Source organism: Ciconia boyciana, chromosome 6, assembly GCF_034638445.1.
Source record: "Ciconia boyciana chromosome 6, ASM3463844v1, whole genome shotgun sequence".
NCBI lineage: Eukaryota > Metazoa > Chordata > Aves > Ciconiiformes > Ciconiidae > Ciconia > Ciconia boyciana.
The window spans coordinates 70,280,776-70,305,181 of NC_132939.1; the positions used below are offsets into that span (position 1 = coordinate 70,280,776).

The following is a 24,406-nucleotide window of genomic DNA, read 5'->3' on the forward strand; positions in this document are numbered from 1 at the left end:
GCTTTCAAACCTTTCTCTTTAAACTGTATTTTCCTTCTTGCAACAATACCTTTTTCCCAGTTTAGTCTGTGTTTTCATAGAGCATTGCTTTAGGAAGTGGCCGTTTGGTATCCATTTGATGTGCTCGCTTTCAGGAGAGGTGGAAGAGTCCCACTACAAGCGCCTGGCTGAGACAGGTCCAGCACAAGTACCGTGTACTTCACAGCAAACGCGTGGGATGTAGAAATGAGGGAGAGGGAAGGGCACATGCTGGTGGGGAGATGCAGTCAGAATAGCTCGGAGGACCACAGAGCAGCGCTCATCTGCTCCTTCTGTCTCATCCCTCGCTGTCCTCAGCACCCTTTTCCCTCTGTATTTTTTCTCCGAGCTCTGGTAGAGCTCTGACAAGACTGTTGTCATGGCTTTGTACCACCCTCCCTTCACCGGGGTGGACCATCTCGTGTCCTGCAGCCCTTCCTCACCAGGGGCTTTTGGGCATCTTCATGGGGTGGTTCTCCTCTGGGCTCCTTCCAAGTGATGCAGGTCCCGTGGGCACTGGCCTGTGCTTAGGACCTGCTATGGCACACACGGGCATAAGTGAAAAATAAGAATGTTTTATTAATGTTGGGAATGTTTTATTAAACAGTCCTTCTCTTTTTTTCTTTTTTCTTTTTCTTTTTTTTTTTTCTTCTTGTTTTGAAGTATAAAATAATTTTTCCTTTACTCTCCTGTGGAAAAAGTTATTTCCACTTTTGCATGTCCCACCAGATTCAGAAGGAGCTATTAAAGCCTTCAAAACAGCTGAAAACAGCATTTTGGTACCTCTGAAAGTCCCTGATTTAAACTCTGATTCCTAGCAGGCTTGTCAGGTCTGTAGACACAGGGTAGATCCCGAGGGAAAACTGGAACTGCTTCTCACCGGTACAAGTATGTTGCTTCTGTCTCTGAGGGCCTGAAAATAGCCTTTGATTATTTTTTCCAGCGGACAGGAGCTACGGTGCAGGCTGTATTTTGTCAGTCCTGGCATTCAAGCAAAGTAGTTGAGGGCAGGACAGCGTGGAGAGGTAATGCTCCTAGGAGGGACTGTTTTAAAGCAGTACACATCTCTCTGATTCGGAACAGAAGACCCATAAGGGCAGCCGAGTGTTCATAAGGCACAAAAGGAAAGAGAGGGCGGGCAGTGTTTAAATCAGGCTGTTCCATATCTTCACCCACCACACGGCAGCCCACGCCCTCCCCCTAAGCGAGGGTCCGTGGTGCCGAAGGCACCATGTGTGATCTGGAGATCACAGGCAGCTTCAGAGATGGAGCTTTCGTTTGTGTTTCACTAAGAGAGGAGTAAGAGATTTGCTATAAACCCAGTACAGGTATGATGAGATGGGAACAATAATTGGACACGGCAAAACTGTTCTTGTCAGGCCGGCAGAGCTGGCAGTGCTTCGTAATTATCAAACGCTGTCACCTAAACGACTGAGGCAGAGAGGCCACCTCTGATGGGACCAACGGTGGAAGCTCACTGGGATGCCCGTCGAGCAAACACCGATGCCGTTGCCAGGGATGCCACGACGTTTCTGTTCTGATCAAGCACCTTGCGCAGCAACGTCTCTGCCGTGGCGAGCTCACTCTTCTCGCTGCCGAGGACTGGTGGTTCAGAGCCGTGGCTGATAATTCGGAGAAGCACTGGGGGCAATTAGAAAGTCTCGCTCTTGTAAGACTGCGGAGAGGAGGAAGGATGAGTCCTTCTCACTGTGCGGCGGTGCCAGCTATTCCTGCTCCAAGGGGCTGTCTAGCTCCTGCTGGAAACAGTTGTTCACATATTCCTTCTGGATTTGTTAATGCAAATCTCTACGAAAAAAATACCACTTTGATAAACCTCCTGCGATAGAAAGACGCCAACTGCATTTCGGTTTCACGTCTTGAATTCTGAGCTGATTTCTGAGTTGGCACGATTATTCCTCCTTGCGTGGCCATTACGAGCTGGATAAAATCAGCAGCCAGTCTGTTATTAAAAAGGGGGTTTAGTGCCAAATACTCATAAAAAGGAAAGCCATAACTTGCAGTGATAAAGTGCTAGCTGCAACCGGTGGTCCGAATGCGCTGATGTACACTGGTGCGGCGTATTGGCGTGTCAGAGATGCACAGGGAGGCAAATAAGTGTCGTAGCTGGGGCCGTTAAATCTTATTTTAACCACTTCAAGCAGCTGAGCACCTTGTCTCATAAATACAGTAGCATTGCACAGTCTTCCAATATATGTAGTCACTATGCATTGCTGTCTATATATAAATTAATTCTTCATATATAATTATGACTGTACAAGCAAGAAAGCCACCTGATGTGTCTGTGATGCTAATTGTTGAACCATCTCTTTTTCTCCTTTGAAGTCCCACCCAATTTGACTGTTCCTCAAGAAAAGTCACCCCTGGTCACCCGGGAAGGGGACACGATCGAGCTGCAGTGCCAGGTGACAGGGAAGCCCAAACCCATCATTCTCTGGTCCCGAGCAGACAAGGAGGTCGCGATGCCGGACGGGGCGATGCAGACGGAGAGCTATGATGGGATCCTGAGGATAGTGAACGTGTCCAGGGAGATGACGGGAACCTACAGGTGCCAGACCAGCCAATACAACGGGTTTAATGTGAAACCCAGAGAAGCTTTGGTACAGCTCATTGTACAGTGTAAGTAGACCCTTATCTTCTTTCCATGTGATGTTGCTGAGAAAAAGAAGTTGATTTATTTCTCCCCTAAATACAGAGCAGCAAGAGTCTTATGGTTGTTACATTTTTGATGCTGTGTTGTTTGGCTCTGTAGGTCCCTGAATCCATGATTTTAATTTAAATATAGAATTAAAAATGACATAGGAGTCCCATTTATATGAAAAAAAAGTGTGAGGCTATCATTATTTTCCCAATACCTAGCTTTAAATTTCTTGACACAGGAACAAGCACATGAGATAGGAGGACATATTTCTATAAATGCAGATCTGATACTGATCTCATTTGTTGATACTGTGTAAAATAAGAAGAAAAAAATGAGAGAAAGAGCTGTTCCGTCTTAGCTGATCTGCATGCAGATCTGCATAGTCTGCTCTGACTCTGAATGTAAACCATCAGCATCAAGAATGGGAAGGAAAACATAAGGGGAAATAAATTATTTTGGAAATGCTCAGCGTTTATTATTGGAAAATGAAAAGTCTGCTTTGATATGATTTATGGGACATAATGAGCTGTGCATCTGATAAAGATGTTCACTGAATGACTTTCATGTGTCTGTTGTATTGTTGGTACTTATTTTCACTTTTTTATAAAGTGACTTGTGCAGCCCTCATTTATTCTGGTTTCAGATGCCCAAATATTATGGCAGATTTGCTTTTTAACAGTGTTCTGTGCTCAGCACAACTGACCTCTTTTGGGGCCTCCAGGGATAAGATGCTGCAATATACATAGTTATTACTAATAATCAACTGATTTGTTTTTTCCAAGGTCTGTTGTATAACAAATTATTTATGCACTTGATTACATGTTGTGGTATCTGCAGTGCTTTCATCAGAGCTATTTACTGATGTGCCGGCACAGCTTTTTATCAAAGCATGCTTCTGTCCCAGCCAGCAGTCACGCGGATTAACGACACCAAGAGCCTCCTGAGAGTTAAGCCTGCAGGCAAGCTGGAGCCTTCTTGCTTGGGCTTCTCCTGGTTGTGGGTTCATCTGCATTGGGACTGGCTTCATCCCACCTGCACTGATGTATCTAAATTGGGAGCAGAGGTGTCTTTGGCTCTGTCTCTAGAGATTGCAGAAAATGGCTTGGATCTTAGATCATCCTCCGGAGAGGTCTGTCTTTCCCTATAGAGCATAAAAGGATCATGGGGGGATTAGTCTCCTACTGATGGCAGTTTTAAAGCACATGGATTGTTGTAGGGAAGACTGGCTCCTGTACGAATGGGCTGGACCAGCCTGCACGAGCTGCCTTAATTCAGAGCTGTGGTAGCACTGGGGAGCCCTTGCTGACACAAGAATTTTTACTCATGTCATTTTTACTAGGATCGTGGTTATTCTGATGACGGCTTTTGTGCTTATCGTGACTAGGACTACTCCTGATGACACACAGCTTCTCTTTCAGATCTGCTATAACAAGCCGTTGCCGTTATAGGTGTTTAATTTTAGCTGTGCAGAACAGGTGCTTTACAGAAGGTAAACATCATTAAAAGGTAGAAGATGAAAGACATGGAAGGGCAGAATGTAGGATATGTGGATGGGGCCCCAAGTTTGTCCTGTAAATGGACATGCCACCGGGGAACAGGTCATTGTCAGGGGTGATAGAGCTGGTGGTACCGTGTCCCGGGCCCTCGCAGCGTGAACGGTGTGAGAGAGGAGGGGTCGATGCTGGGGAAAATGCAGAGAGCAGCAGCACAAAACCATTGCAGGGACTTTCAATTGCTGCAGTTTATCAGGTGTATGCACAGAGACTGCATGTGGTATACTTTGGCTGCCACAACTTTGCTGGGACATGTCTTTGCTATCCATTGTAAATGTTAAAAACACAAGAAAAGATTTCTTTGTACAGTTGTAAATTAAAGAAAACCAGGGTTGTGAAAACTTGCTGTGATACTCCCCAGCCTGTTGCTCGTGGGACGCTAGGTTGGGACAGCTCGGGAGGACGGCGGCAGTGTGGCTCATAGAAGCGGTTGACTAAGACTTGTTCCTCAGAGAGCAACAGTGATGGGTGAGAAAGGTGATAATGTGCAAGATTTTTGGATAGCTTGGACTAAAGATTGGCCTGTGTGGTGTTGCAGGCCTTGATGATCTTGAACAGCAGAGAGGAAACATGAATAATAAACTCAGCAAGAGTTGATTCGCAGAGTCCCCTGTGAATCTGCGAACAAGAACCGCTATACAAACAGTGGAGCAATGGTCCTCCTGAATAAGGAGGAGGGAAAGTGGCTCCTTTCCTCTTTTCTGTCCCTGATTTGCTGTGAGAACTAGAAAAGATTTTGTTTTCTGGCCACTTGGATCCTCCATCTTAGACATTTAGTTAATATTCTCTTTTTGTCAATGTACATCATCTTTTCCATATGTCCGTGCAGAGTCCAGCATGGTTGTTATAACATCCTGGTTTGGACTGGTTGCGAAGATGTGTGGATGATGGAGGCTTCTTCAAGTAATTCAATTAATCAATTAATGTACAAATACGTCTGTAGAGGGTGGTGCCGATAAAGCAAGACCTTCAGTGGGAAAGCTCTGGAGGTAAATCCACTCCAGCAGTTACAAACAGCAAACCCACGAAGTAATGCCCAGGGCAAGCTGGCCGTCCCATCCCCAGTGCCAAGACTTTCTCGTCTCAATCCTTGGGAGCATTATGAGCCTAGCAGGAGATCTGTTTCATGTGTTTTCAGGTAATAAAAGTAATTTTCAGCTTTGCTTGCCCTTTTTTTTTTTTTTTTTTTTTTGTGAATCCTCAGAAGCTCAATTCACTGGGGGATACTGGAAGAACAAGTATTCAGAAACACTCTTGACATGGCTCTGTATAACAGCTGTGATGTGTCCCACGTTTTGCCCTGGAAGACTTTTTTCCAAGTCTTTCGCAGTCATAGAAACTCTTCTGTTTATCCAGTGAGCTCTGCATCGTTTATCCTGGTCTCCATTTCAAAGCTTTTAAGCAGATGCTGTTGTTATCTTTAGCAGGAGGTAATCATGCATTTCATGTTAGAGGAAGGGACGGTTGAATCTGGGTGTTGGGGAATGTTTCCCAGGATGTGGATGTGGACCTCCCACCAGCTGCACTTCTTCAGGCCCTGAGCAAGTCCCTGATGGACCCGATGGGATGACTCCCACTGGCTTCCAAAGGCTGGTGGATGCATTGCTTGGATTGCTATTATTTTACAATATTTTACTGGTGGGGAAAAAAAAAGCGCCCTGTTTTAATGTAATTTTAGTGCTGTGTTAGATGCAGCAGTTCACATATTCTGAAAAAGATGAGAGACACAACTTGAAAATAGTTATAATAAGCAGGAGTATAACAGGTGTTTACAGGAGATTTTTCTTTAATCTGTTCTTGCTTAGATTTCTACTCACTTTATTCAGATCCTCGCAAGTAACAATTTGGAGATGAATGGACAAAGCAGATATTATGTAATGCTTTGATTATTTTTCTTGTGGGAGGAAGGTACGTGTGTTCACATCAACTTCAGCATCATTTTCCATAACTAGCATAGCATTTATTATGTTGTCATAAAAATCAGTTCTTTTCAGTAATTTTGTAATATTTATTTTATATGCTTCTATCAGTTATAAACAGGGAAAGATATTTGACGAAACACTTATTTCTGTAGTAACTCACGGATTTCACTTTGTATATGGTGCGTGGGCGTGTGAGCAGATACGCTGGTGGACGTTGGTAGCTGGGTACCTTCCCATTCTCTAGGGTGTCAGAAGAGTTTCTGCTTGTGGGAGTAGGACCTCCTGTCTCACCAAAGCGGTGTATTACTCTATTTTGCTCCACGGGGTAAATCTTTCAGTGGAGCTACTGCTCTAGGTCATATCCCTTGGTTCAAACTAAAGAAAAATTAAGGAGAAATTCAAAGATAAAGGCATTTTTTTAATTTGACCCACTCTCAGTTCATCTGATCAGATTTAACAGAGTTTTTCTTTTCCTCTCCTCTCTTTTCCTCTGCCTCCCTTTAACCCCATGCTCAGTGATTTCGGGATCCCAGACTATGAGTTCTCTAGGAAAATGACTGGGTTTTGTGCATTGCCACAGTTTGGCCTCAAGTCGTGGTTTAAGACTTTTGATTTTTCATGTTTACCATCAAATTCTAACAATTCTAATAGGAAATTGCGAAGGCATCACGGGAAACCAAAAGTAAGGGAAGATTAATCTCTGCCCAGGTCTGTTGCACAAGACGTGGTCGGTGTGCTTTTTGGTACTCCTCGAGTCATGCAATCCTTGTCATGTCCTGAAGTGATTGCTAAACAGTAAAATACAGCAAAGAAGATACTTGTTTTGAGGTCTAATTGAGTAGGCCTTGGAGAGGAATTTAACTGAAAAATTTAACCGTCTGAAAGTTAGGTACCTGCGCTCCCTGCGTGGTTGTGGAAAGCGAAGCATCCACAGAAAGCAGCAGAGCCCGTCCTAAGGGAAGTGTCTGGGATGGTTTTTTGTTTGTCTCAGTTCCCTATCTGTAAAATAGAGATACCCATTCCTGCCCTAGAGGTTTTGGAGATGAGATTCTGAGGATGCTGTAGTAATGAAAGACATGCAATATCTGATTTGATCAATAAACCTCGTATCCTTTACTTATTGCTGTTATTGTCCTGTGCTTTTCTCTTAGGTGTGTTGGCACTCATCGCAAGCTATGGGCTGTACTGTTTTTGATCTTTATTGTTTGGTAGATTTTTGTTAGCCCTGCTAGCTTTTCTCTGAGAGATTAATTAAGATCATGTAAGTACAGCAGCAGCAGCAAGAGGAGCTAAACACCTTCCATGGGATTTGGTCGCTGTTGTTACTCTACTGTCCGCCTCCTATGGCAGATTGGAGAACTCTGGGGGAAGAACAAGGCTAAAAGACCACCCTGTAAAGTGCTTGCATTCATTTCTTGCTCTTCTTTGCCTTCTGCCACAGAATAAAAGAAGGATGAGGCTAGTTGTGATGCTAGGGACAGACCTGGGGAGGTCTGTCATGGTAGATAAGTCATCCGCAGAGCCTGGTCTGTGAAGTCCTGCGGGTTCCCCAGGAGCCGTGTGAGCAGAGACAGCATTCCGAGAGCAGAGATTTTCCCAGGACCCATGCATGTTGTCTTGGCATCCCTGCCCTGGAGAGGAGCAGGCAGCACCAAATAGCCTGCTTTGCTGTGGAACTGGCTCCTCTGCATGCATCTTTGCGGGGCTTTCTGCCTGTTTCTTACTCATGACTAGGCTCTTTTGAATGCGCTGTCATCGATAGTACAGTTAATGTATGAGCCTTTCAGAGAATGGCATTTATTCTTCTGTAGCTTCCTTCCACATTTTGGAGAGCTTTTTGCATGGGGAAGGCCATTTGCTGGATCCCTTCAGCAGAGGGATCCCTTCAGCAGGTTTAAATGCCGAGCAGTTTACTGGGAGGGCTGGGCTAACCGTGCAGAATCAGCCTGACAAAGCAGCAGTGCCAGCCTTTAACTAGTTCACCTCCCAGGTGTGGTTTGCTGCGTGCCTGTGAGTGGGAAAGGGATGCTGAGTGGGGCAGAGGAGACACGTATGTGGCTGTTTGAGAGACCCGTGCTGGCTCATGGTGACTTAAAGTGCTCACTGTTTAACCTCAGCGTTGATATTGGTTTTTTGGTGCTGCGAGACACACTGCTTGTTTCCCACAAAGCTGGTGCTCAAAGGTGAAAGACGCTGGTCCAGACGGAGCCCCAGCTCCTGCTGAAGCTTGTGCCTGCCCTTGGGGGACCCATCAGAAGCCCCACCAGCCATGAACCTTCCTGCCATGAGGCCAGGAAGGTCTTGAGGACCAGGCTTCCTTCCTCTGAGTTGGGAGGGTGGCATCTGAAAAGGAAGGGCTGTTCCAGACGTGCTCCTAAAGGTGGCTTGTCCCCGTTCAGTTTCAGAAGGGCACTAAGACAGACAAGTGGAAGGTGGGAATTACGTGCGGTGACAATGCTCACAGCCCTGCAACTGCTCGCAGCACCGACCCTTTTCTTGTGTGCACGTTTTGATAAATAAAAGTTAAAATAAATAAATAAATGCCTGCTGTTGGCAGACAGGATGCAGTCCAGTAATAATTTAAATGCACCACTTTTACTGCTGGAAGAGAATGCTCGGGAAATAAAAATGCCATCAGGTACAATATAATCAAATGTTTACATCGTGTACCTTATCAAGCGATGATAGCTGGAAGGACAGAATCATTTTTCACAGTGGACACTGCTGCATGTTAGGCTTGCGTTTTATATGCTCTAGTTTTACTTTGGTGCTACGTAAAATATTGTTTATAATATAAACTGTTTTCCAAATGCATTGGTCTCCAAGTACTTGTAAAGCCTCTTAAAACATCAAAGATATTTCATGGTAACCTGGTTGGCAGAACAGTCGGCCACATTGTGATACTTTGAATTTTCCTTTCAGTTTGAGTTCCAGTTTATGTATGTCATTCCTACTCGGTAATAAATTCTAAACAACTAATGAAATCACGCTGAAGGGGAACATTCTTCGGGGATTATATTTGAAATGGAACAGAGCTAATTAGTAAGAAATATGAAGCTGAATTATGATCTCAGGTGCATCATTGCAAATCTGGAGTGTATCAGTGGGGCATAAATTAGTTGTTCGGATTTTACATCGGCAGGAGAGAGTTCAGAATTGGGTCCGCTTTGCTTGTAGATGCTATTTGCAGCTGAGGATGGGAAAAATAATCTTTTATGCTTTAGACAGGCAATTTGGCAGCTCAGAAAAATTGTCATATCTATTCTGTGACTGTCTAAATATGTGCCTGATGAAATATTTATATGGAATATTTATATGTAAATATTATATATTATATTAATAATGAAATAAAAGGTTGTTGCAAAAGAAAGGAATGAAGTGTTCTCCATCCAAACTAAAACTAGAATTAATGAGCTTAAAGCTCATGGAGATTTAGGAAAGTAATTATGAGAAATTTTTAGCAGGTAGGGTGGCTAATCCTTGCAGTAATTTGCCAGGAGACTTACAGACTCTGAGTCCATGGATGGGTTTTTTTGAAGCTGGGTGGACAAAGCCCTGCAGGGAGTGGGGATGGGCAGGAAGGGGGACGAGGACCAGGAACACTGCTCTAGTTTGGAGATGTTCACAGTGCGTTTCAGCTCCAGAGAAAAGTGCCCTGTGGTTCCTGGGGCCATGACAGCAGCTCATTACTTAGGAAGATTGTTGCACTCCAGGTTCTTCATTCGTATTGCTGGGCAGAGCCAGGCGAGTTAATGGTATTGTTTTGTGAGTGGGGATCAGGAGTGCAAGTACAACTCCCAGAGAGTGAAACCTTCTAGATTTTCAAATTTGCTTACAGAATTTTAACTATGAAAACGTATTAAAAAGGGGGTAGTCAGGTAATCTCCATAGGTGAGAAGAGTAATTGAATGGGGAAAAATGTCTTTATTTTTAAATAAGCACTGAAATCTATTTTTTAAGCAGGTTGAAATGATAAAGAAAACCAGTATTGACATTTTACACTCATATTATTTACATCACAGTTATACCTTTTTTTTTCCCTTATGATTGAAGATTTGAGTGGAAGAAGCTGATTAGTCTTCAGGATAAGTGTTATAATAATCCAATACATTCCCAGACTGTGTGGTTTATTACGTTCTGAACGACTTCCTTCTCTGTAGATAGGGTTTGGTTTTGATTTAAGCAGTTTGTGGTGGGAGAGAGGGCAGGCTAAAAGAGGGCTAGAACTGAGCCTTGCTACTTTTATATTTCTGGGCCATTTTTCATGTCTTTTTGGAGTATGGGAATTTATAAATGACCTTAACAACTTTAAAACTTCAAAATACATGTTGCTCCCATTTGCCTTTCACATTTTGGTTTGCTCTCTGAAGTTGCTTTTTCCATCTTGGTGTGTTGTGTTGGAGGAACTCCGCATCCCTGGGTTGCAGGTTTTTCCCAGGTGTCGCGGATGGAGTGAGCGTGCACTTCACTGGTAAGAGAGAAGTAAAAATATAGTTTAATGATACAGAATAGGGAGTTAACAAAGTTCAATGCGACAGTGGTTTAACAAGATTCGGTGGCGAGGCACACTTGATTATTTACTGCGTAGAGGACGGGGTCAGACAAAACTGTCAGGGAGACCCTCCCATTGAGTCACGAGGTTTGGAAGGATCCCCTTGCTTCCTAAACTCCTTCTCAGAGAGGAGTCGAGGTGCGGCTGGATCCAGTCCTAGTCCCAGACTTGGTCAACGGTTTATGTCTAAAGGATTATATGTGCGCAATCAATCCTTTATATCACTTAGCTAAGGTTTCAAAGCTTAGCATGCTGTTAGTCACTTACTGAGGATCTGTTGCGGCAAGGAATCTCTCAGCCTCGAGGAGTAACCCTGAGAGGCGTCCCTGCTCGAGGGGAGGTCCTGGATGCAGCCCACTGCCATGCAGGAGAGCTCCAAGGGCTCTGGGGCTGCTCACTATTTATGGGGATAAGATGATTGACCCATAGTCATATTTGCATGCCGACCACAGGTTTTAGTTTCTTCGGTGGGTGCATTGCACAGTAGCCCTAGGCTATTGTGTTGTTATCTGTCTCCCGAATCCACTCTGAGCCGAGGGTGACCAGATGCATCCATTACAATCACCGCTGGTGGTTATCACCTGAGCAGGGTTGCAGGAGATAAAGGTCGGGAGCGGGGGAAGCACACCGTCACACCAGGGATGCTCTCATATGGCACAGAGACATGCTGCCTGCCTGAGTCTAAAGATTCGGCCTGCCCTATGGTGATATATATTTAGGCAGTCCAGATACTGTCACCACTGTCCTTGTGTTTAACCTGTGGGTAGAGTTCCCAGCTCCTTAGTTCTTTGACTAGAAATTTTCCAGAAAACTCTCCTAGTGCATTTATGTAAAACAACGGTCAAAATCTCTTCTATAAAATCTTCAGTGAAAGATGATAGGGAACGATTTCAGCATAGTGTATAAGCAATTATGGCTCTGTATGTAATTTATCTGAACGGAGCAAGGGAGGAAAAATATATGGAAATAATTGATGGCTTGATCAGCAAAGCAAAATGCTAGGAGCTTTTTGATATTTAGCAAGGTCAAAGGCAATGTGTGTCTAGTGACCTGGAGAGGTAATGAATATGGCAACATGGAAAATTGTAAATGAGAATGAGATCATTTGAATTTTTTCTTATTTAATATTAAAACTATAGTTGCTGAGAGAAGCTCCTGAGATGTATCTTTTCTTGTTAGAAATTCCAAAAGACAGCATAGCAGCGAGTACCCCAGAACCTGAAGCATAAACACGGATGTTATTAGAAAAAATTGAATTATTCATAGAGGTTTCTTTGTGACAACTGGTCATGTAGAAGATAGTCTTACACCACAGAGCACTTCGCAGCAGTGTCTGAGGGCAAGACAAAGACAGTCTTCCAGACAAAAAGTTTTTTGTTGTTTTAAGAAGTGAGAATGAGAGGAGGAATGGGAGTAGATGTAAATGTTGCATATCTATATTTAAAATATGAAGAATCAGAATAGGGTGTCTTTGAATGCTCTGCTTCTCCGGGATATGGCATCCAGGGTCTGAGTAGTCAAATTGGTAATCTTGGGAGAATGGCACTTTTTAATCCATCAGTATTTCTTTCAGGTCTGTTCACAGAAACTTGCAGTCTCCGAACCGTGGCAGCTTTTTGCTGACGCTGCTGTATTAGTACTTCCAGCTGTTTCAAGTTAGCTCCATGAAGCTAGGCTATCCCCTTGAAGCTCAAGAGAGGGAGGATCAGCATGAAGCAAACAGCATCTCTGCTCCATTAAAAACCTTCAGTGCACATAAACAGTAGGTTGAAATGTGGTGGAGTTTGGGTTTGTTTCACGCTAATGCAAGGACAAGGTTGTCCTCCCCAAAGCACATGGATGCTCTGATCCTAAATGCCACCAAGCTGGGCAGGAAGCCGCCAGTGTAAATGTAACCCTCTGAAAGTCAGGAGGGTCTTGCACTTGCGTCTCTCCCCTCTTGTACATCGGGTGAGACCAGCATCTTTCTGTGATGTTTCACCCCGCTTCTTCCCAACATGGGTTTTAGGATTGGATAAAAAGTTGTTGGATGGTGCTTTTTCTAATAGTTTTATGACTAATGCAGGTGGGTGGAAAGGCTGGGAAATTTGTGGGTGATAGGATGGAGCCAGCACCAGAAAAGCTACGGAGGAGAGTGTCTGCACACACTGTTAAACAAACTCCCTGGTCTTTATGCAGATTTGGTATTCCTGAAGGTCTGGGACACCCAGGGGCGTCCTGATGCCGTCTGACTCATGCTCAGGGCTTCTTTGGGGTGAGGGTGAGGAGCTTCCAGGGTCAGGGTAATGCTCCCTCCCACTTCATGGCAGTGCTGAAGTGCTGCAGAGCTGTGACAGCTCTCACTGCTTTCATTTGTAGGATGCTTGTTTCATGATTTCTAGGAGAATACACTGAAATTGGAGCTTTCTTCCTAATTCTGTAGCAGTGAGAGGGCAGGAGGTACTGGGGAGATATGGCAAAACTAGGTCCTGCCTAATTGGGCAGCCTCTGCTCCCACTTCGGCAAGGCAAGCATTAGTCCCTTGACTTGCAAACAGGCGATTAGTTCCTCCTGACGGTGCTGTTCTTGCAGAGGGACCCTGTTGGAGATAACACAAGGGGAGGAAAAGCTGGTAGCACCCACGTTCGTTAGCATGTCAGCTTGCACAGCTGCCAGGTATGTGGCACCTCCTGGAAGGAACCACAAAAACCTGATTGTTTCTTGGAAAGGCTTTCATGGGCTTTTGAGAGCGAATGCGAATGCCTGCATGGACAGTGGACTGTCCATGGACCTTTATTTCCTACATATGGTATTATTTGCAAGAGCAAAGCTTTTCTTCTGGCTTTGTATTGTGCGTTATGCCATGTCCTATTTTAAAGAAACTATGCTGTGATATGATAAAAAAGAGACTAGCTTCACAATTAATAACTAGTTAAGAGATAGGAATCAAACAGCAAATATACACAGTGAGTTACAAACAAAAAGGATTGAGGGAAATCCATGAAACTCTCTACTAGGGCTTGTGGCGTTCAGTGAAATCCCCACAAATTATCACGAGAAGAAGGTAAACAGCAGAATGAGAAGGAGTGGCACAGTTAGGAAAAAAAAAAAAGGGGGGTTAAAAAAAAAAACAAAAAACACAAAGGTCAGCAAACATCATGAAAGGACTCCAGCAGTTCTGCTGGAGGAGAGAAGGTCGGCAAGGGCTCTGGAGCTGGGGCTCAGAAAGCGGTGGCTGGGGAAGGGGGGTGCCAGGGTGCCGTGGCCATGGCGAGCCTGAGCAGGGAAATGCCCGTCTTGTAGGACAAGAACTGGGAGTAGCCAAGTCAACAGCCAACCAACTCATGGAAAGGTAAATTTGAGTAATTGAGTTGGCCATTCAGCTTTTTTTTTTTTTTTTTGCCATTGGCCATTTTAACTGAAGAAGATGCTAAGTAAATATATTTCCTTTTTGTTGTCCCATATTACCTGAGAGACTTATTCCCATAGTTAAAAGAAATATGCATTTCAACTAAAGCTGTGATTGCGAAGCGAAGCATTAAAAGTTTAAGGATATGGATATTGGATATTGGATTGATGTAGGCACATAACTAATTCTGTCCATGAATGCTGCTGTGTTACATCATCTACTTGGTTACAAGCTTATTTATTTTGCTCTATAAATCACTGTATTCCTGTCTAACTTTCAAATGTTTGACTTTGTGACTATAAGCATCTCATAAAATAGAGTATTTTAAGGCAACATACATATTTAAAGAAAGGTAGCCACTTTCTCTGCACTCCCTCATGGCAGATTTTATTTTTATTTTTATTATTCAGACGTGTTGTCCACTGCTGTTCATATGAAGTTTTGCAAATCATTTTACCTGTGGAGAAAAAAATGGTGTCAGCAGGCACATTCCGTTCACTCAGCAGCAGGAATGAAATTAGACCTCAATTGTGCTGGTACATAATCAGGTTTTTCTAATGGAGCTAGTCCAGAGGACGCTGGACTCATTACAGCAGTCACTGAGATGCTGCGAAAGCTGCGAGGATCTGTGTTGCTGTGGGGAAGCGATGCTTTTTTGGAGGGCATCTTTCTTTGGGTCGCTCCCATCAGGCTTTGGAAAAATTTGTGTTGGCCATGTTGCATGAGATCCTCTTGTACTCTTCTCCTCCCAGCAAAGAAACCACATTATGAGTTAAATCACTGAAGACAATAGGAGTCTTGCCAGTGGCATGAGCAGATGAAGGGTTTTGAAGAGCACGGGACACGTAGGTTGTGTCTATGTCAACGGCTTGGTAGGGTACAGATTTTACCTTCGTGCTCCCTGCACATTTCCTTGCTGTCCAACTCCACCACCTGTCTGGGGAGCATCGTTCTGCTTGGTGTAAAGAGATTTAAATTCATGCCTGTTGGTATCAAGCAGCAATGCCGCGCACTGCTCTGACCTCAATTTCTTGCTGTGGGGCCACAGTCATCTGTCGTGGAGGGTCTTTGCGGGCTGGTGGCAGCCTTAGTAAGCTGCACAAGCGGCTTTCTTGAGGACAGTTTATGGGAGAAAATTCCTAGTAACAGGATTTCTCATGCTCTCCTTCTTATATTCAGAAGCTTTCCACATAATAAAAGGGAAATTTCACACCTTTCATTTATTATTGGGTCGGTAAATAAAACTTCTGAAGAGTAAATAAAGAGGAGGCATATCCTACATTTTTTTTAGAGGAATTGTTATTTCTAGGTAGTCCAGGCCCTTGAAAATATACTCAAACCATTCACAACTAATATATATTTCTCACTTTCCCAGGCTCCTTTGTACTTATTATGCCCATTAATACATTTTCTTATCAATAAAGCCATTTTTATCCCTGTTTTTATTGACTGTTTCCCTCAAGGTGTAGCAACTTATTCAGATTTATTTTATCATTCATATTTATTATTGGCACACTTTCTCCTTTTTACTCTGTAACAAGTAATAGACTGTGTCTATCCTCATTCTTCTGTTTATGGCTTGCACACAGAGGGGTCAGGGTCACGGCAACGCCTGCTCTTCGTTAAAATGAAACAACAAGGGACTGACCTCTGCAACGGGGGATTTTTTTTTCCTCTTGGAGGTCCTGGTTTGCACTGGGAAGGCCAAGAGATGCAGTTTCTCCTGTGACTTGTTTTGTAAGGGTAATTACGATGTGTTTAGATGTACAGAGTAAAATCATGCCAAGCACTTTCATCGGTGAAGAAGCCTGTTATTGATGAATGATCTCATTAGATGTGTTTTCCCTCTATGTCATTGGTACCCTTGACATGCGCTTTACTTTGAGAGCTGTACTTTGAGAGCTACAGAGGGAAAACGTGCACATCTCTACATATCTCCTCCATTTAAGTCTTTGGTGGTATGAAAAGAGCGGCTGTGGGGTTTTATTATCCTTTCCAAGGTAAGCTCTGTAACTCTGAACCCAGAAAACCAAACATCTCGCTCTGTTGGAGGGAGTTGAAATTGTAAAGCTATATTAGCAAAAAAGATATTCTTCTCAATGTGTGCATACATCAGGCTTTCTGAAATTGTCAGTGTCATGGCTGTGGTGCACTGGGGGAAGGTGCCCTAAAACAGCCCTTCCTGGCTCCTGAAAGGCATCGGTCAAAACTATTCATGTTCTTCAGCCTCCACACGCTCTCTGTCCCATCCCTGCCCTACAGCTCTTTCTCATTCAGACCTCTGTCCGTACAGTCTAAGCCCCTTACTTGTTGTCCAACCCACAGTGGGCATGGAGAGCAGTCTATCCTCTTTTGGTTGCTCCTTACCTAGTTAGACTGTTGTCCTGTCAACGTTCAGGTTTCTCTAACCTACACGGACCCATTTCCTGCAGATTTTCCTTATACGCTGAGTTGTCTAGATGTGATCACTGTTGTTATTTTCATCCGTACTCTATGAGGTTAGCCCACATCTTCTTGAAGTGCAGCTCCAAGCCTGGGCACAGCTATGCCCTGTTCTGCTGGGCAGAGGAGAGGTGTAGCGTTGCAATGTAGACCTGTTCCTCCATCGCAGACTGATGCACAGCAGCATGACACTGCTGATTCCTGTTCAGCTGTGATCCGTTGTGAAGCCAAGGCATTATTTTGCAGACTCCCCTTCCCGCCTGATGGTCCTCCGTGCTGTCTTTGTCCAGTTCTCTTTCTTTGTCCAAGTATCCGGCCTGGACAGAGCCAGACCCTAGGGCTTCGGATCTGGCCAGGAACCCCTGGCAAGGGCTCTGTCAGCACGGCTGGCTGATGAGTTTTGCACCATCCTGTGCTCAAGTTTCCCTACCATACCGGGTCACACTTCTATGGCTGGCTTATGGCAATATCACAGCAAACAGCATCAGATGCCTGGCTCAGGCCAAGATGCAGGATATCAGCGATTTCTCCCCAAACACCTGTCTCTCTTACACTCTCAAAGAAGGAAATTAGATTATTTTGACATGATTTGCTGTTGACAAATCCCTAGTGACAGTGACTCATTTCAGTGTTATCTTCCAAGTGCTCACAAATTATTGGATTGTTTGTTGCAGAATGTTTCTGGGAGCTGAAATTAAGGTGTCTGGGCTGTAGCTCTCCAGCTCCTCCTCCCACCCCCTGTTTTTAAGGTAGGCATTGGGTTTGTCATTGGATAGCTTTCTTGTACTTCCCTGGTTCCCCACATGTTTTCTCTAGAGGTTTCAGTGGTTATTTTAGGCCGATGCTTGTCCAGGCTCCTCCAGCATGAATATACATGTACACTTTACATTCTTCTAAGATCAGTTCTTCCTACTAGTGTGAATTATTTTTGACATCTGAGGAGGGTCAGCTCTTTTAGAAGATCTGGCTGCACCAAAGGAATGAAAGACCTTGGCTCTTCTGTACCAAATATTATTTGTGTGGCGTGGCTCTAAAATGGAATGAAAATATATCCTCTTTCTAATTAACTGCAAAGAAATTGTTGGTATTGCATAGTGCCACCAGAAAAATTAGGATAACCACAAGCCAAGTTCACATGTGCTACATGTGCTTTTGTTCCTATCGTTTGTGCAGACCCAGGCTGGCTTTTTCCTCCCCAGATAAGGTCAGAGCCTCTGAGTTACACTCTGCTGCTGCTTTTCTTCTCAAAAAAGATAGCTGACTGCAAAATCAAGGTCAATTCACTTGCAAGTCCCCTCTGTCCTATTCAGGACCTCTGCCTCAGCCTGATTCGAGGCAGTCCTAGCCTTTTCTCTTTAATCACGTAGAGATTAATATTCATTTCAGTCTTTCATGGAGCCTGGAAGGCCCCAGATTTGTGACTTCTCAGGCACTGACTGTTAAACAACCAAGTCATCAGGACTTGACCGTTCAGTTCCTGGAGGTGCTAATCGTGGAAGTTCCCACCGTCTCCCTCCTTGCTTCTGTCTCTCCTGCTTCCTAAGGCTCTTCGCACGGTTGTATTGCCCGAGTGTGAAGTTCAGCCTGTGCGTGTGCTCGTTAATTGTGCTTTTTGCCATTTTAGTCCTTAGTGTCTGACTGCCTGAGCTGGAAATTCTCAGCCCAAGTGATGTGTTGGAGCTTAAAGCCCACACAACAGTTAGCCAACTGATTTTTTTTTTTCCCTAATTACTCACGTTACAAGCCTTTTTGAAGAAAGCCACTGATTTTATGCACAAATATCTTGTATGCTCGTGCTGTATTTTGAGTATCAAAGCTCAACATGAAAGGGGCCGTACTGGTATGAGTTCTATTTATTGTATATTTATTGTTTTCAGCTTCGTTAAGAGAGAAAACTGTCTCCTGTCTGTAATGGATTAGAGGAGAAAGAAGACAAAAAGACTTTGTAATAAGCTCAGACATCCACAGAGGCCTCCTATATTTTCGACATATCTAATTCTAATTTTCTCCCTGAATTTCTTTAGTGTGGCCATTATTCAGTGCATCCACAATTGTACTTATATTTTCTTTCGACCAGAAGATTTACGTCTCAAAAGAACAAAGCAAAATAAATCCTGGCTGGAAAAAAATCCTATTTAATTTAATATCATCAACATAGAATGAGTTTATTTTAAGCCATCTTCTGCCGCACGGGTCTATATCTTTAAGATACAAAAGCCGTATTTTCTAGTGGTGAACACGGAGATAGCTCCAGTGATTTTAGTGTTTTGTTCATATAAGCCAGAAGGGAATTTGGTCCCACAAGTCAACAGCTGAATTAATATTTGCTTTGAAGAAATTAATTTGAATCCTTGCTGGACTTTCGACTTGGGGGTTAATTAGGCCATGTATAGACAAATCTGTGATTCTCTTTAAAGTATTACCTGGCTTCCTAATTTTTGAGCTAAATTTTGAGCTAAATTTTGGATGTGGCAGCTAATTTCCTGTTGGACCTACATTTGACCAGACTGAATTTGTTGGTCAAAAAATTAAGACGTAGAACCAGTAACAAAAACAGCCTGATCTTCTCTTGGCTGTGCTCCCTCTCACCAGGTCATGTCAGTTATGAGATGAAAAGTGTTTAGAAAGATTGTTGACCCTCTCCTTTGCAGTGATTCTCCTGCATACACCTGCCTGACTAACCTAGTGGCTTTCTACGATGGAGTTACCACATCGGTGGACAAGGGAAAAGCAATGGATGTCATCTGTCTGGACTTCTGTAAAGCCTTTGACATGGTCCCCCACAACATCCTCCTCTCTAAATTGGAGAGATATGGATTTGATGGGTGGACTCTTCAGTGGATGAGGAATTGGTTGGATGGTCTCATCCAGAGGGTAGCGGTCAACAGCTCAATGTCCAGATGGAGATCAGTGACGAGCGGTGTCCCTCAGGGGTCTGTACTGGGACCAGTGTGGTTCAATATTATCATCAATGACATTGACAGCAAGATCGAGTGCACCCTCAGCAAGTTTGCAGATGACACCAAGCTGAGTGGTCCAGTTGAGATGCCAGAAGGACGGGATGTCATCCAGAGGGACCAGGACAAGCTGGAGAAGTGGGCCTGTGTGAACCTCATGAGGTCCAACAAGGCCAAGTGCAGGGTCCTACACCTGGGTCGGGGCAACCCCCAGTATCAATACAGGCTGGGGGATGAAGGGATGGAGAGCAGCCCTGCGGAGAAGGACTTGGGGGTACTGGTGGATGAAAAGCTGGACATGAGCCAACAATGTGTGCTCGCAGCCCAGAAGGCCAACCGTGTCCTGGGCTGCATCACCTGCAGCGTGGCCAGCAGGGCGAGGGAGGGGGTTCTGCCCCTCTGCTCTGCTCTGGTGAGACCCCCCCTGCAGTGCTGCATCCAGATCTGGAGCCCTCAGCACAGGAAGGACACGGAGCTGTTGGAGTGGGTCCAGAGGAGGCCACGAAAATGATCCGAGGGCTGGAGCACCTCTGCTGTGAGGACACGCTGAGAGAGTTGGGGTTGTTCAGCCTGGAGAAGAGAAGGCTGCGAGGAGACCTTATAGCAGCCTGCCAGGACTTAAAGGGGGCCTATAGGAAAGATGGGGACAGACGTTTCAGCAAGGCCTGTTGTGACAGGACAAGGAGCAACGGTTTTAAACTGAGGGAGGGCAGATTTAGACTGGATTTAAGAAAGAAATTTTTTACACTGAGGGTGGTGAGACACTGGCCCAGGTTGCCCAGAGAGGCTGTAGATGCCCCATCGCTGGAAACATTCAAGGTCAGGTTGGACGGGGCTCTGAGCAACCTGATGTAGTTAAAGATGTCCCTGCCCATGGCAGGGGGGTTGGACTAGATGACCTGTAAAGGTCCCTTCCAAGCCAAAGCATTCTATGATTCTAATTACTGAACCATATGGAGCTATGAGCGTACGACCTTTTAATTGTAATTTTCATTTTAGCATGTCTTTCAGGCACTCAGTCTAACCCATGAGAGTTTGACCCCAGATCCAAACATTAATGCGCTGCAGTGTGTAGGCAGCATGTAGACATGCTGACTGTGAAAAGGCAAACTAGAATAGGAACACCGATGTTAAATGATCTACAGAAATGAATGAGAAACATCGTCCCTGGGTTGTACCGTTCGTGCCATGTTGGACACTCACACAGAACAAATCTGTACATATCCAGCCATATCTCACTAATCCTCTAATCACACTCCTTCACAGGAGCTCATACAGCTTTGTTTCTGAAAATTGGTAATTAGCAGCTTATTCCTCTTAGATATGTTATGCGGGATGATTGCCGTGACCCATCTCAAAACTTTGTGCCCCTTGGGATAGTGCTTAGTCTAGGACTAGTCCTTCATAAAGCCTTCTTGAAAAGAAATTTTGATAGTTGCATTTTTTTTTCCCCTTTGTGAAAGGAGGAAATTAGCAGTTTATGGCTACTCTTAAGGGCTGCCTTGATTTTCTTTTCAAATCAAGAAGGGTTTCTGAGAAAAGAATTATCCATGTCTCATATATAATCAGCGCCCATCAGACTAAAATTCAACAACGTATACTTGCTGTTCGCTTCTAGCTAAAAAATGTGCCCAGTTCCCAAGTACCTCAGATAGCTCTGCGTGTTGATATGTGTATGTTGTTATCGTACATATATGTACGGTAATATCATCTTTATCACTTGACGTACCTGAGGCCATACCTACGTGCGCTCCCCTGGGTGCTGTGCCATGTGGCGTGGTCCAGGACGAGCGTGGTTGGTGTGCTGAGCGTGCGTGGAGGGGTTGAGGTTACAGGTTTGAGGTTACAGCATGGAGGGGTTGAGGTTACAGGTTTGAGGTTACAGCATGGAGGGGTTGAGGTTACAGGTTTGAGGTTACAGCATGGAGGGGTTGAGGTTACAGGTTTGAGGTTACAGCTTAATCTTGCTGGAAGAGGGTGTTTTGTGGGGAGGAGAGCACGCTCGCTGCTCTTTGCTGCATTTGCTGTGAGAGGGCAAGTGATATTTTGGGGCCAGTGTCCACTTTCTGTACATACCCATATCTCCATCCAGCTTCTGATTAATCTGTAGAAGTATTCCGTACTTCAGGCTCCCAAAGGCAGTATTTCCCCATTAGTTGCAGCTACATTAGGATTTTTCCAAGTCTGATGTCGTTGGCATTATTGGAGGGAGGAAAACTGTAGCCTGACTGCCTCTCTCCCTTTGCACTTTAAAGAGGTGCTTCCTGTACTTCACTTACAATTAGACTGAAGCAGTGTAATTCTTCTTCATATATATGTGTGTGTGAGAGAGAGAAACTGTTCTGTGTCTGGCTGCTGTGTATCTAGATGGTATTGTTGTTCTTGTTTTTTCTCTTTATAAGACCTTCCTAAGTCTGGTATGCAATTTTAACCGAGTTCTTCCTAGTGATGGAGAACTAAAAAGCTCAAGCATGCACATTAAATTAAAATAGATGGCGGTACAGAATACAGAGACTTTGTTTCCCCATTTGAAAACCATTGCAGAAGCTACATGGAGAATCCATAAGAGAAGAGGAGAAGAAAGTGCAAGAGAAACAGGGTTCCTTACTTCTGCTGTTCATGCAGTGATTTCCTTCATCAGGGGATTATTTTTAGGCTGATGTCAAATTATCATGGGGTGCGGGGAATCTTAGCCTTTCTACTGTAATGCAGATGCGCTGGCTTTATGGTGGTGGTGCTGTGCCTCCCCGTTTCTGTCGTGTAGTCTCGGATAATTATGTTTGAAATGAAATTCCTCTGAATTTTAGTTACTAGGATTCTTAGGTGGGCTGGCTGCCAATCCAGTAATGGGACTTTAAGTATGGTTGGAAGGGATTCCCACCACACGTGGGTCTATGGCTGCTTTAAGATGGCTTTGGCTCATCGAAGAAGTTTATGGTGGGGTTCAGCAAAGCAAGTTATGTCAGAGGTTCAAAAGTGCCCAGCTGAGTGAGGAGAGAGAGTCCAGGGTCTGTTTTGGAGTTGGGCCTTGTACAGGCTAAGAAAAGCTGGGACTGAAAGGGTCTCCATCTCTGCATGTACCGGATCGGTGAAAGAAGCAGCTAGATGGCAAGGGTGAGGTACAGGTCAAAATCATCTCAACATGTCCAAAAATAAGTCAGTACTTGGAAATGGTCTTCAGTTTTGGATGACACTGTCTCAGGAAGGAAAAATAGGATGAATAATGTCAATAAGAATGTGAAAGGAGAAATTACCAGGATAAGACTCATGAAGCTTTACTTTTTGAGCTGAATTTTGCTTGGATGAGGTATTCAGGGTGTCCAGATTTCTGCACAAACTGATTCATGAGGTCTCAGGTCCTTCAGCAAAGTTTCCTAAATAGTGTTTGAGTAAGATGCGGAGACTAGCAAAGGTAGTCCCTGTATTAAAGATGAAGTGAAATAAATATGATCCAAGCAAGAACAGGCCTGACCAAGTTTCTGCAAAACTTTCAAAGGAAAATATAACTTAAGTGAAGAAGTTAAAGTAGTGTGAACTGTAACATTGGTTTGACAAAGACTGATGATATAAGAAGAGTCGGTCATTTTAGATTGATAAATTAAATTAATTTTGAGGCAAGGGAGATGTGGAATATTCTTTTGCACTAACTCTGCAAAACTGTGCTTTATATGTATCTTGGTAGAAACAGTGAGTTAGACTAAACAGTGAGTTAGACTAAACAGTGAGTTTAGTCTAACAAGTGACTAAAGGGTCTGGCTTAGAAAGGAGCAGCAACAGATAGTTTTTGAAAGAGAAATATTACTCTGAAGGGAGCATTTCCTCAAAAAGCAGTCCTGGGGACAGTTATATTTAATGTCTCAGTGATGGCCATGGCACAAAAGATGGGCATGTTTTGATGGAAGTTGCTGATGCTATGCAGCAAGGTCCACGTGCCCCAGGGCAGTTCCAGTTACTCACCGAAGCTGTCCTGGGGTAGCCAGAAGCAATTTATCTGCACTACTCTTGCACTTTGTCCAGGCTTTTACTTCTGATTCTCAAAAGTAAAATTAGTCAAAGCCCAGCAGCAGACAAATGTTGAACCTACATCATTCTGCTTTAACAGAAATCTGCCTGGGAGGTATTGCTCGTGGAGAGGAAAACAGAGTTATCATATAGAAAGGACCTTGGTGATTTCAGAAATGCAAAGGTTAAAATTAAATTGTTCTTGGAGACCAAGGCAAATGAATTGCTAACTTGGGTTGTTCATTAGTGTTTGGAATGGATGCAGAGAAGGGTCTGCCTAGCTGCAGTAGTTAGTCTAGGGATCACTGAGGTATTGCTGGCATGAAAACCCAATGTATGCCCAATGTAAAGACAAATATCCCTCTGAGCCTTTCTGTAAGGCAGCATTGAGACCTCATCTGTGCATTTGAGTACATGTTCATGATGGCTGGACTCAAAACGGAACATGTGCAAAGCAGGGTTTGATGTTACAGGAGGAGACTGTAATAATTTGCCATGTTTCATCTTCCTGAGAAAATTGCACTCTGAATGTACACTGTGGGGCTGACAGAGAATGAAAATAACTGTTTAAAGCTCTAAAAGCCAACGTTGATGCAATAATACATAGATGAAAATCTGCGTAAATACATGCAGATTTTCAGTCATGACAGTAGTGAGATTTATGAGATGGTTTATAGCCTAGGTGGCTATGATAGCTGGGCAGCGGCTCGGTCACACAGGGTATTCTTCCAGTCTTCCGTTCTCCTGTTCCTGTGTGCAGCGCCTGTTTTAGAGGAGAAGCTTGTGAAACACTTGTAAATAAGATAAGATGTTACAGTTGGAAAAGCTGCAAGAAACGAGGGGCTTTCTACAGAAACGATCAGAAATGATGTGGTTCCTCCCTGCTTCTGCAGGTGTGCAACATGTCTGCAAG

General features: G+C 44.0%; 1 protein-coding gene across 1 annotated transcript in view; it reads left to right on the forward strand.

Moving 5' to 3' along the window:
- The window catches only part of MDGA2 (MAM domain containing glycosylphosphatidylinositol anchor 2), a 389,857-nt gene that overhangs the window by 258,507 nt on the left and 106,944 nt on the right, over positions 1-24,406 (forward strand). Inside the window, exon 9 of the mRNA XM_072865499.1 lies at positions 2,362-2,655. Within this exon, the coding sequence (XP_072721600.1) occupies positions 2,362-2,655 (294 nt within the window). The remainder of the gene's footprint in view (positions 1-2,361; positions 2,656-24,406) is intronic.